The sequence below is a fragment of the Esox lucius genome, chromosome 8 (assembly GCF_011004845.1).
Source record: "Esox lucius isolate fEsoLuc1 chromosome 8, fEsoLuc1.pri, whole genome shotgun sequence".
Lineage (NCBI taxonomy): Eukaryota > Metazoa > Chordata > Actinopteri > Esociformes > Esocidae > Esox > Esox lucius.
In genome coordinates this window covers 7,071,169-7,084,498 of record NC_047576.1, presented here as the reverse complement: position 1 = coordinate 7,084,498, position 13,330 = coordinate 7,071,169, and the positions used below count along the sequence as shown (strand labels likewise).

At 45.1% G+C, this 13,330-nt stretch overlaps 1 protein-coding gene across 9 annotated transcripts in view; it reads right to left on the bottom strand.

Annotated features, from left to right (window-relative positions):
• Positions 1–516: 516 nt before the first annotated feature.
• camsap2a (calmodulin regulated spectrin-associated protein family, member 2a) overlaps positions 517–13,330 on the bottom strand; it is a 46,922-nt gene continuing 34,108 nt past the window's right edge. For 3 of the 9 annotated variants that reach the window (XM_034293857.1, XM_034293859.1, XM_034293863.1), the window contains 10 exons: positions 12,984–13,015; positions 12,765–12,834; positions 10,541–12,611; positions 9,259–9,395; positions 8,669–8,886; positions 7,674–7,770; positions 6,798–6,863; positions 5,850–5,965; positions 3,880–3,998; positions 517–3,207 (listed from right to left, as the gene is read on the bottom strand). In XM_034293857.1, coding sequence (XP_034149748.1) covers positions 2,902–3,207; positions 3,880–3,998; positions 5,850–5,965; positions 6,798–6,863; positions 7,674–7,770; positions 8,669–8,886; positions 9,259–9,395; positions 10,541–12,611; positions 12,765–12,834; positions 12,984–13,015 — 3,232 coding nt within the window. In that variant the 3' untranslated portion in view covers positions 517–2,901. The other 6 variants (XM_034293860.1, XM_034293864.1, XM_034293861.1 and 3 more) reach the window with 4 other exon arrangements.

Sequence of the window (13,330 nt, the reverse complement as noted above, 5' to 3'; positions counted from 1 at the left end):
AACAAAACAAACCTACAATGTTGAGCAATATGTTGAATGACAGCACAGCGTCTGATAAACAAAATGGAACCATTGCTTCTTCAGACGAATCTACTGCAACACTGAACACTGTCCACTTGTAATCATTTAAAATTATCATTTTAAATAGGCATTCGTCTTGGCCTTCAACAGGCGAATAAGACCACTATAACAGAAGTCTATACAGGACTATGCCTTTCCAAAAAAAAAATCCTAGAACGTCCATCATATTTTTTCACCGACATAAATAACAATGTCTCTTTTGGTAATTTTTCAATATAGTGGATATAAAAAGTCTACACACCCCCGTGCCAGGTTCTTGTGATGTAAAACCAGGCTATTGTAAGGTTTATATTTTTCATTGTTCCCCTTCGAAGATTTCAGTTTGTTTTTAAATTGAATTGCTCACATTATAGGTCACATTAAAAGTGGGAAAAGTTCTGACATTATTTATCTTTGTCTCATTCTTTTACATCACAAAAACCTGGCATTTTAACAGGGGTGTGTGGACTTTATATCCACTGTAAATATACTCCCATCGAAAAAAAAACGAGCACCAATTTGTTTGTATGTTTTGTGTGTGCGTGCGCACGTGTTTGGAGTGTTTGTACGTGATGTACAACCCACAAATATCTTTGTAGCCAACCTAAATAAATCCACCTAAATAAGAGAAAAAGGACCATTTCGATGCTGGCAGGAGACAGTTTTAAACCTCTACCCGTATATTGTGACATGCGAATGTCACATTCTGCTTTCAGTCAGCAACTAGAACAAAATCAGCATAAAAATAAATAAAACAATTTTACCTTACAGACCATCATTCTGGTCTCCTGTGTGCAGTACGGATCTACTGTATATAAAAGTACCTATCAAAGTCATTAGCAGTATCTTACCAAATTACTTTGTTTCTTGAAGAAGCAGTAGTAAAAGTAGCACTAAACCACAATTGACATAATAATTAAGAAATTAAAATGACCTATCCGGAATTCTCTATGCCTTGAAAAGTGGGCAAAAAAATACACTGAAGCTGTATCTTAATCTTACAGTCAAAGAGTATTCTAATGTTATTGGTCGCCTGTGTATGACGAGTATTGTGACATTAAAAACATTTTTAGGAACAGCAATGAAATCAACTGTAATGAATGATAATGGTATAATAAATGTAATGGCATGTCAACAGTAATGATGTACATAAACAGGGATCTTGTCCATTTTCATTGTCCAAAATATATAGGGCTTAATCAGTCCTTTAAAATAACGTATGTCTCTAAATTATTAGCTTATTCCCTCAGTTGTAAAACTCGACTGACACTTTGGGCATAATGAGGGGGTGGTTGTCGGAGGGTTCCACGTTCAAACAACTACTTCAAGCAAAAAGGGTGTGAAATGAAGCAACTGTACGACAGAGGCTAAACAACATATTTCCCCCAAAGCTGCACTGCTGTCAGCAGAGCAAGTCCACAGGTACAAATATCTATTGCTGAAAAATCAATTGGTAGGACGGGAGTAATGGAAAATAACGCCTAGACGCTTCTTTCACGGTGGAGATCGAGTCCATACACTGCCGCGGCTAAGCTCAGAGAACAATGGTCTCTCGGGAAACAATAAAACAAATCTTAGGCCTAGATGTGGTAAACTGTCTTTTCTACCACGGCTTACAGCGTGTTTTAACCAATCACATTGCTTAGTTTGACCAACCTGTTAGAAAAACTGGAAAAAACTAAATGTTTCAGCTGTTTGGGTGGGAAGTTGCTATTGGTCAATGATTGACGGGATTATAACAGGCCTATGACTGTTCAGTCGTGTATGGTGGTGGCTGCTCATTTGTGTAGCCGATGACAAATCTACTTATTCCTAATGTGCATGCGTAACATTAAAACAGAGCATTTTAAAGGCCAAAGGAAGTCCATGGCAGTAAATAATAAATAATATGTCTTACACAGTAATTAATTAGACAGGGATGATTTTAAAAATGTCAATAAAAAGAAAGCAAGGGGTGGGCTACGTGAGTCCAGCGGTCTAAGCCTCTGCCTCCAATGCACTCAAACTGCGGTGATTTGGGTTCGAGTCCGGCCCACCGCTCTTTCAGCAAACTCTCTCATCCATCTTTCACCAAATTCCTTTCAAACAATGCACAAAAATGCCTGAAAAAGGATGTTTAAAAAAGACTGCGAGGTGGCTTAAAAAAAGGGATAATCGCGGAACACGACCTTGGGTTGATAGACTTAGAGTGAATAACTCAAGCTGTATGAAAGGGGTTTTGAGCTTTTAGCCCTCTCTGCCACATACAGCTTAAGCTGACACATCAGGTAATTGCATTCTAAACAAAAACATGGGAAGCTTTCTGAGCTTATTAACTAAGCCTGCAAAAAGTGTCAAAAAGGTACTGCTTTACAATCGGCTCCTTGCACTGACAAACAGAAACAAAACAAGCGTAAGGCCACACGTTAACAAAGTTCCCGTCTACACAGAGGAGTAACATTCAGTGCTTTAGTGTACCCAATAAAACATAACACGGCATTCATACAGTCTCTTTGTTTTCTTTCTCTTTTTGCACATACAAAAACCACATACGCACACATGCTGTGGTAAAATGACTAGAATCAGACAATCTCTCATACTAAACATCGGTGACATCCATTTGCACTCTTAATTAAGTAACTGTTTTTACATTCCAGTTGTGCACATCTCTAAGTCCCCATGTCCAGTTTGGAATATTTAAGGAAAACAAATGGGAATGAAAGAGATGAGAAAACAGAATTATGCTTTTATCTGCCTGGCGTTGCAGATACTGTGTCCTCATGAATATATACAGTGAAGTGCAAATTGAATGCGTATTGTTCCATTTCAAGGGAAATTGCAGGGGAGTTTATGCAAGACCCATTACGACTTGGCAGGTACCACTTTCTTGGGGGTGGCAGGTTTCTTGGTCTGCCACAGGTGTCCATGGATCGTGATGGCGTCGACGCTGGCCGACATGGTCTTGGCGGGGATCTGGCTGAACTGCTTCTTGTCCGAGTTGTACTTGTAAAGGTTCTCAATCATTTTCCGTGTGATGCTCTTGGGCCCGATGCCCATCAGCTTGGCAGCCTCGTCCGTCTCCGGGCAGTAGGTGTACAGAGAACGGAATTGGCAACCCCCGTCCCGGAACAACACCAGAAAGTTGTTGGCCTCAGATTTCTCCATTTCCTGCACCGGGGGAGCAAAGACACATATGGATGTGTCACAGAGATTTGCATTGGTGACAGGTCATGATGGCTACCATGGTGACGCTGCGGCAACAGCTTATGATAGCTACCATGGTGACGCCAACTGCTCATGATCCTTAGCAGAGTGACACTCACTGTAAGAATGGTTACCTGTAGTTTCTGCTTTCTTCTAATTGCAGACTACTCATGAAGAAAAAAGATCCCTACTATGGTAAAACATTATTTATATTTCTTGATAATAATATATGCCATTTAGAGGATTCCCTTTTACTGTATAAAGTGGGACTTAAAATTATTTAAGGGCAGCAGATAGCTTAGCAGTTAGAGCACCTGACAAGTAACTGAAAGGCCTGAGTAAAAACAATCTGTTGTTCTGAACAACACAGTTAAACCTAACTACTCCCAAGTTGTTGCTGAACGATAAATTCTCAGTCAATTTAACGTGTAATATAAGGGTTAAAAAATAAAGAATGGCTCCGGTGTTACTTTGGATAACAGCTGAAATGTTAACATAATGACACCAAAATTAAATGTAAGTAACTTAAAAAAAATATATCCATAAGTTATTTAACTGCACCCAAGAGGTATAGATGTATATGACCAGAACTGTACCAATACAATGGAGCCATTCCAGACAACATCATCACATTACCTCCAGAACCTTGTTCTTCTGCCCTTCGTTGACCTTGCCGGCCAGGCAGCAGTGGGTCAGGGCATTCTGGATTATATGCTTGTTGGATTTGGCACTTGGTTCCTTGTACAGTTTTGGGCCTGTACACAAAAGAGGAAAAGATGATCAGTCGTCATAGCAACTGCTCCGTCAGTAAATCATTCATAGGCATCATCTTGACAGCCCTTTACCGTGGAACTTTAAGACTGTCGTCCCTCTACACTCTTTCATAAATCTCAACAATTCTAACTGATATATCGCCATAGAGATATCTACAGCCAGTGTAGAATGGCTATGTTTTCCAACAAGCACGACACATTAGCCAGTTAGATGGTCTCGCAGTTGTGGACTGGGCGGGGTTTGTCACCATGGAGGCTCTGCATTAAACGGAGTTGATCACTCACCAGTGTACTCTGCATTTTACTGAGTTGATCACTCACCAGTGTACTCTGCATTAAACGGAGTTGATCACTCACCAGTGTACTCTGCATTTAACGGAGTTGATCACTCACCAGTGTACTCTGCATTTTACTGAGTTGATCACTCACCAGTGTACTCTGCATTTTACTGAGTTGATCACTCACCAGTGTACTCTGCATTTTACTGAGTTGATCACTCACCAGTGTACTCTGCATTTTACTGAGTTGATCACTCACCAGTGTACTCTGCATTTTACTGAGTTGATCACTCACCAGTGTACTCTGCATTAAACGGAGTTGATCACTCACCAGTGTACTCTGCATTTTACTGAGTTGATCACTCACCAGTGTACTCTGCATTTTACTGAGTTGATCACTCACCAGTGTACTCTGCATTAAACGGAGTTGATCACTCACCAGTGTACTCTGCATTTTACTGAGTTGATCACTCACCAGTGTACTCTGCATTAAACGGAGTTGATCACTCACCAGTGTACTCTGCATTAAACGGAGTTGATCACTCACCAGTGTACTCTGCATTTAACGGAGTTGATCACTCACCAGTGTACTCTGCATTTTACTGAGTTGATCACTCACCAGTGTACTCTGCATTTTACTGAGTTGATCACTCACCAGTGTACTCTGCATTTTACTGAGTTGATCACTCACCAGTGTACTCTGCATTTTACTGAGTTGATCACTCACCAGTGTACTCTGCATTAAACGGAGTTGATCACTCACCAGTGTACTCTGCATTTTACTGAGTTGATCACTCACCAGTGTACTCTGCATTAAACGGAGTTGATCACTCACCAGTGTACTCTGCATTAAACGGAGTTGATCACTCACCAGTGTACTCTGCATTTTACTGAGTTGATCACTCACCAGTGTACTCTGCATTTTACTGAGTTGATCACTCACCAGTGTACTCTGCATTTTACTGAGTTGATCACTCACCAGTGTACTCTGCATTAAACGGAGTTGATCACTCACCAGTGTACTCTGCATTTTACTGAGTTGATCACTCACCAGTGTACTCTGCATTAAACGGAGTTGATCACTCACCAGTGTACTCTGCATTTTACTGAGTTGATCACTCACCAGTGTACTCTGCATTTTACTGAGTTGATCACTCACCAGTGTACTCTGCATTTTACTGAGTTGATCACTCACCAGTGTACTCTGCATTTTACTGAGTTGATCACTCACCAGTGTACTCTGCATTTTACTGAGTTGATCACTCACCAGTGTACTCTGCATTTAACTGAGTTCATCACTCACCAGTGTACTCTGCATTTAACGGAGTTGATCACTCACCAGTGTACTCTGCATTTAACGGAGTTGATCACTCACCAGTGTACTCTGCATTTAACGGAGTTGATCACTCACCAGTGTACTCTGCATTTAACGGAGTTGATCACTCACCAGTGTACTCTGCATTTAACGGAGTTGATCACTCACCGGTGTACTCTGCATTTAACTGAGTTGATCACTCACCAGTGTACTCTGCATTTTACTGAGTTGATCACTCACCAGTGTACTCTGCGTTGGATCTAACAGACGAGGTGTTGGAGCCGTTCTCCCAATCGTCGTCGCCATTCCTGCTCCCAGATCGACAGGGGGACAGAAATCCATCTGCAGAATCAGGCCTGACCAACACACACACACACACAGTTAGGTCACCTCTCTACGGCTTCAACAAAGGTCATCAAAAGTCCACATTTGTCTCCACCCTTAGTGCCGTTCAATATTAGCTCTGTAAGGAGTTCTTGCTTGTCATGGGATAGCAGGTAAAGCTATCTGTGTATCTGTGTAACCAAATCATGTGAATGCTGCTAGAGTCATGCTGGACAGGGCCGTGTGAAAGGAAAACATCTGCATCAGCACAGTCTGTTTTGCCCCGGCGCCACTGCGTTGAAAAGGTAGATCTTTGCTGTCATGCAAGTGTTGGCTACAGTGAAGCGGTGTGACACCATCTGGTGCTCTTGAGCGGAAGATGCTAGAAGTGCCTACACCTTGAAGCATGTTATTCTAGTCTAAGCATAGGCGAAGAGGTTAGCAAAGCAGTGACAATGTGGCTCAGGGGAAAACAGAACTACATTCTCTATGGTTCTGTGTAGGGAATAGGGGAGGAATGCATTCAAGCAGGGGCTACTGGTTGGGTCTGCTAAAATCAACCATAGAGGGCGATTCTAGGGGCCCCCGAGGCATTCCAGGTCAAGTTCATTAGTCACCCGAGGACCCAAATGGAACAGGGATTTTACATCGGGGATTTGTACAAATGCATATTATTTTCTGTGGCAATTGGTGGCTTAATGAACAGGACCACGGCCTCTGGGTCTTTAGGAACGCCGTCGAAGCTGGGAGAGGGAGGTGGCTTGGGGGTTGAACTGGACCACGGCCTCAGCGTCTTTAGGAACGCCGTCGAAGCTGGGAGAGGGAGGTGGCTTCGGGGGGTTGAACTGCCACACTGAAACTAACCTTCTCCGCCTCAGTTTAGGAGAGCTCAAAAAGAGGTGAAGACTGCCAGAGTGTAAACTAGCACTCCTGACAGGTCCACAACATGAGGCGACAGTGTGGGAGACAGAGCAGGTAGAGAAGTAGAGTGCACAGAATACATACAAAGTTATTGTTATAATGTAAGGTAAAAGCAGGTAGCTAGAAAAACAGTTAGCAAAAGCAGGTCAGACGTTCAACTGTAGTTATCTTTTTCTTTCCTTTCCAAAAAAGTTGGAAAGGAAAGATTTAAGTGAGGAACAGAAGCATTAAATTTGCAGTGGTCTCTTAATTTTAATCCTCACTCAAAACCTTCCTTTTCGACTTTTTTGGGAAGGAAAGAAAAAGGTGCAGTGGTCTCTTAATTTTTTCCGGAGCTGTATAATATAATACCCTTGTTTTTGAAAGAAAGGCAAATTTTTATACTCAACTAGCCTAGAAGGCGAGTTTTATTGCTTCTTTAATCAGCGCAACAGTTTTCAGCTGTGCTAACGTAATTGCAAAAGGGCTTTCTAATGATCAGCTAGCCTTTTAAAATGATTAACTTGGATTAGCAATGTGCCATTGGAACACAGGAGTGATGGTTGCTGATAATGGGCCTCTGTACGGCTATGTAGATATTCCATTTAAAACAAATCTGCCGTTTCATACTACAATAATAATTTGCTACATTAACAATGTCTACACTGTTCTGATAAATATGATGTTATTTTAATGGACAGAAAATGTGTTTTCTTTCAAAAATAAGGACATTTCTAATTGACCCCAAACCTTTGAAAGTTTTTTTTATATAAAATCTATATATTTATATATTTCTTGCATAAATGTATTACATTGTCCTTAATTCAAAAGAGGTCCTACCTTGGTGTTCTCCTCTCAGAGTGCATGCTGTCACTGTCCCCCAGGTTAAGCGATGCCAGAGACAAACTGGAGACTGAAAAAACACCAGGTCGTGAACCTGGATGTGAAACACAATTTTGGCACAAGACGGCACAACACCTTTACAACACAATCACAGGGTCATTACAAGCCCATCCCAAACACTTTGCGCCCACCTTTTCATGCCTATTTGCAGCTTTGATGAGTGCAAACATACAGTCTGATGAGTGCAAACATACAGTCTGATGAGTGCAAACACCCTTTAAGTGTTTGAGTTTAACTCATGCACAAACAGAGCAATGATGCGGGAGCAATGATGGGGTAGTGGCAGGGACCACCACAAAAACAGCTTATTTTAGATAGAATTAAGCAATACATTTCATCAGGGGCCCAAATCAGGCATATTTGTTTGGTAAAGCTTTTTCTAGATCAAAGCATTTTTTTCTAGATCAGCAGTAGAAGAACATTTGTTTGTAGTCTGCAATAAGAACTAGCTTCATGTGTAGTCTGCCATAAGGACTAGCTTCATATGTAATCTGCAATAAGAAGAACTAGCTTCATGTGTAGTCTGCAACCAGAAGAACTAGCTTCATGTGTAGTCTGCAACAAGAAGAACTAGCTTCATGTGTAGTCTGCAATAAGAAACAACTAGCTTAATGTGTAGTCTGCAATAAGAAACAAGTAGCTTAATGTGTAGTCTGCAATAAGAAACAAGTAGCTTAATGTGTAGTCTGCAATAAGAAACAACTAGCTTAATGTGTAGTCTGCAATAAGAAACAACTGGCTTAATGTGTAGTCTGCAATAACAAACCACAGAGAGCAGCAGAGTAACAATCTTTTATCATGTACAGCACAAAGCTAGCTGTCGCCCCAGGTGGACACCACTAAAGACAAGGCAAACCACATTTGCTATGCCAACAAAACACCAAACCATGACCCCTGCCCTGAGTCCTAGGACAGGTTGTTGTCACTCTTACCTGCCGCCCGGGCCGGGGTTCTGGGGGAATCCATGCTGTCCCGGTGGATGGACTTGGGCCGGGCTCTTCTCTGCTTGGCGCTGGCTGGCCGGGGCTTGATCACCGTGTCCATGTCCTCCATGAGTTTGAGCTGCTTCCTCCTCAGGTACTCCTGTTTGATGAACTCCCTTCGGGCCTTCTCCTCCTCCTTCCTAACACGTTCCTCCTCTGCTTTCATACTGAGAGAATGATGTGCGTAGAATTTATAATACTAGACAATAATAATAGAATTAATAAGAAACACACTAGATGATGACCGCAGAATCAACAGGAAGCATATCAGACAGTGACCACAGAATCAACAGGGACAGCGTACTTAACCAGGGTGTAGCTATATTAAAAACAACCTGGTGATCATTAAACTGATCAAGGAGTTCGATCAACGTGATCAATGTAAATGATTAGTAATTCTAAATTGACCCATGTGACAAAACAATGATTGTGAATGATACAAAAGCATGTGATAGAACATCGTCCAGTGTGGTAAGGGCCTTTCAGAACAGCTTTTGTTGCAGACCATGTTGCCAACTGGACAGAATCTCTGAACGCACCGCGCCTCCTCTTTCTTATGCTCCAGCTCGGCCTCCTGTTGCAGCTTCTTTTGGTGCGTCTCCTTCTCCCTCCGTAACCTCTTCTCCAGGAGAGCAGCCCTCCTCTGGGCCATGTCCTCCTCCCCCTTACCATCGTCCTGAACGGGGACACGCAGGAGGTCAGCTGCATTCTTTCATCAGAACCGGTATGAAGTCATATGCATTATAGAAACATTGAGAATCTGCTGATGTGTCCTTTAGCTCGGTATTTTTCTCACAGTTACAGGTGGCCTAGCATGTTCCAGCAGTCTAGGCAGCTGTCAGAGCACATGCACTGCTGCACCATGGGTTCGAGCATGAGATGCTACTCTTTCAGAAAAATATTATATTTTCAAATAAAGCAGGAAAATGCCAGAATATGATTTGTTATGAATTACAATTACAGAAAACATCTACGTCCCTGAATATATGAGCTGTAGATTCTTCTGGGACTTTAATAGTTTCTTCCGGGACTAGTTGCACAGGCTAAGTTAAGGCCTACTCTGGACTGAAAAGCACTTGGAGACTGTCTTATACACACGCAACCAGCAGCACCTTGCTATATGTAACAAAATATGTAACTAAACTGCGAACAGCGGCCTATTTAAAAGCATTATCACTATGCCTGTGAGAATCTAATAACATTTTATTATAACTTAGCTGGGACAGTTCACATTTAAAAAAAGTAAAAATTGGATTGTATGAAAACTGCATGCAAATCACATAATCACCTAATGCCAATTATCGTAGAGCAAGAGCAGCATCTTTGCGAAACCCTCTTCTCAGCAGCTGCATTTTAAATAATTCACAAGCTCCAGTTTTCATGACCTATATGCTGCCGTCCTTGCAGAAGGACAAAACCATGCCGTCCTCTGCCACAGCTATTTTATAAGTAATTTATCATCTCAATTTAAAAACAGTGTTTCTTTCCCAAAAAACAAAGATGGTCTCCGACAGCAGCAAAGCAAATGGCTTCATTATATAATTCGGGCACTGACTTTTTCCATTTACAGCAATCCTTATTTTTTCAGTCTGTAATTTAGACAATGATTAAGTGGACAAAGATAACCCTTTTTTGGGATTATTCAGATGCAAAATATTCAAATAAAAAACCCTAATATAAAGCTACGCTAAATGTACAGTGAGTGAATACAGTTAAAATGTCTACAGTGTCTCACTGAGCCTACACAGAATATGAGCCTCTGAGGGTGTCAGACCTATTAGAAAACAGACTCGCATAGTTTTTCTTCTCCACATTTTGTACCTTAAAAAAAAAGCCACAGGAGGTTTTTTCCTCATCACCATAGTTCTCCTGCGCGTCTCCGCTCTCCCCCATTCCCTCTCCTTCCGGGGGCGTGTACAGTGGCACCTCAATCAGGCTGCTCCTGGTCCGGTCCAAGAGGACTGACATGAGAGGGGTCTCGGTGGGCGTGACTGTAAAGGTCTCCTTCACCGGCTGGGCCAGAACCTCAGACACGGTGGACATGATCACGGGTTTTATCTCCTCCACTTTCTCCTTCTGTTCCTCCTCCTCAGTCACCATCTCCTCATTCTCCTCCTGTTCATCCTCGAGGGTCCCTGGTTGTGTCTCCCGGTGGTCGGTGGCAGGGTAGGAGGGGGAGGAGGGTCCAGCGTCCTCGTCCGTCTCCTTGTCGCCGATCTCGAGCGCCTGACCGTCGGGCTTGTCGCCCATGTAGGCGAAGGCCATTGGCTGGCTCGGGGAGAACCGGCGGAGGCGGGGCAAGCTGTCCACGGACTGGGGCGCCGTCAGGCACCGGTTATACGGGGCCAGCTTGAGCTCGCTGGGGCGTGGCGTGCGGGGGCTTCGGGAGTGGAAGGAGGCGGACTTCCTCTTGATGCTGGTGGGCGAGCGGTGGGCGGAGTGGGGCGAGCCGGCCGGCGAGGGCGAGCCGGAGGAGCGGGTGGCCGGACGGGTGTGTTTCTGAGGCGAGGGCTGGGCCTGTGGCGGTGGGATGACCCACGCCTGCTGTTCCCTCATGGCCATGATGACCTCCTGCTGCTGGGCCAGACGCTGCATCTCCGTCTGCAGGAAGCCCAGCGAGTGGTTGAGCTTCTCGATGGAGCGCGTGTATTCAGCCAGGTCCACCTCGCCGGGTCCTTGGCCTCGAGCCGTACCCTGGCCTCCTTCTCCTCCCCCGGCTGACTTCTGCCAGCTGACCCCGGAGGGCCCCTGCTCGGCCCCGTCGGGCGTGTCCACCTTGCTCCTTCCGGTCTTCTGCTCCTCCCCGGCCGGTTTCCCACCATCGCCCTCGGCTCCTCCCCCCGGGGCGCCGTCACCCTTTCTCTTCACCACGTCCAGGAAGGCGGACCGGCCCATCCTCTGCCGGTGCCGGGTGAACGCCGCCTCCACCTTCTTCTTCTGCGCCTCGATGGCCTTCCGTTTCTCCTCCAGGCGCATGCGCAGCTGCACCATCTCCGTGGCCATAACCTGGGCCGGGTCGCTGGGGGGAGGGGCCTGCTGGTGGATGGGGCTGTGCTCCGGGGTGGGTGCCCAGGACACAGACAGGCCCAGTTCCGAGCCCTCGGGGGTTGTCTTAAGGGAGCTCCCGCCCCCGCTGCTGCCGCCGCTCCTTGGACCGGATTCAGGGACGCTGAGCTTCCGGAACCTCTGCTCGGCGAAGCTGGTCATCTTCACGTCGGCATTGGTGGAGGGAGATCTGCTGTATCCAGAGCTGCTGGGGCAGGGGCTCAGGGTGTCCACGTCCAGCTCCATGCTCATGGCTTCCCTCAGCGACGAGTCCTCGTCCAGTGTCTCCACGATGTCCTCGGTCCTCACGTGGATGCCCGTGTCCAGCTCCGTGCTTTCCGTGGCACTCAGCGAGTCCAGGTCCCTGTTTTCGGGTCGTACTTTGGGTTCCGGGCCGGCTAGGCCGACTCCACGGTTCTGATTGTGCAGGAAGAAGCCATTGTTGATGCCCTCTGACAAAGGGGTCTGTGCAAGCTGCTTCCCTGTGTCATGGATGATCTGGAGGGCCTCCTCCATGCTGGGAGTGGCAGCACCATTTCCGCCCCCGGCCAGGTTTGAACCGCCGTTGGGGAATCTCAGTGGGCCTCCGGGAGGTTGAGGTCTGCTCGTTTGTGTGGGTGGGTCAGGGCCCGACAGACTGTCCGGGCAGCCCTCCTCCTCAATGCCCGCGCCCTGCCCATTGACGGGCTGGAAGGACAGGTTTTTCTTCATGCCTCGAGGCATTTGGTGGACCTTGAAGACCTCGGTGCTGGCCGAGCGAGTCATGCCACGGCCAGGAGGAGTGGATGTCTGGGTGGTGTCCTCTTTGTTGAACGGGATGTCAAAGGAAACTCCATATGGGCCAGACCTGGCAAAAAACAGTCAGTGCTTTTTACCATCCAAGCCGAAAATCGGACAACTAACCAATGCAAAGTAAGAATAACAGGGAATATTTGACTATTTACCAAACCTACTCACATACCGAGGTAAAATGTCAGTTCACAAAGTCTATGACACTAACCTTTTCTCCTTGGGCCAAGTTCCTACGCAGCCATCCACAAAGGACATTGAAGTCGATCTCTTAATTTCACCTAGAGTAAGAGATTGCACATGAAAAAACATTTCTCATATAAAATAGAACTGGATCCATTCATATTCTTAAAACTAGACAAACCATAGTACTGGTGAACAAAAGTTGAAAGCCAAAATATGTTTGAAACATTTAAAGTGATTCAGTTACCCGAGTTCCTGGGATGAGGTTGGAGAGGCAGACTAGAAGGAGAGGAAACTGGGTTTAAAACAATGTAAACTTCATGAAAGCGTTTTATAGCTTTGGCCCATAGCTTGAGTGATATATTTTGCATTTGGACCCAGACAACTTAACATTCCTGATGGGGTTAGATGACATCCACCCAGTAACCCTGATGGGGTTAGATGACATCCACCCAGTAACCCTGATGGGGTTAGATGACATCCACCCAGTAACCCTGATGGGGTTAGATGACATCCACCCAGTAACCCTGATGGGGTTAGATGACATCCACCCAGTAACCCTGATGGGGTTAGATGACATCCACCCAGTAACCC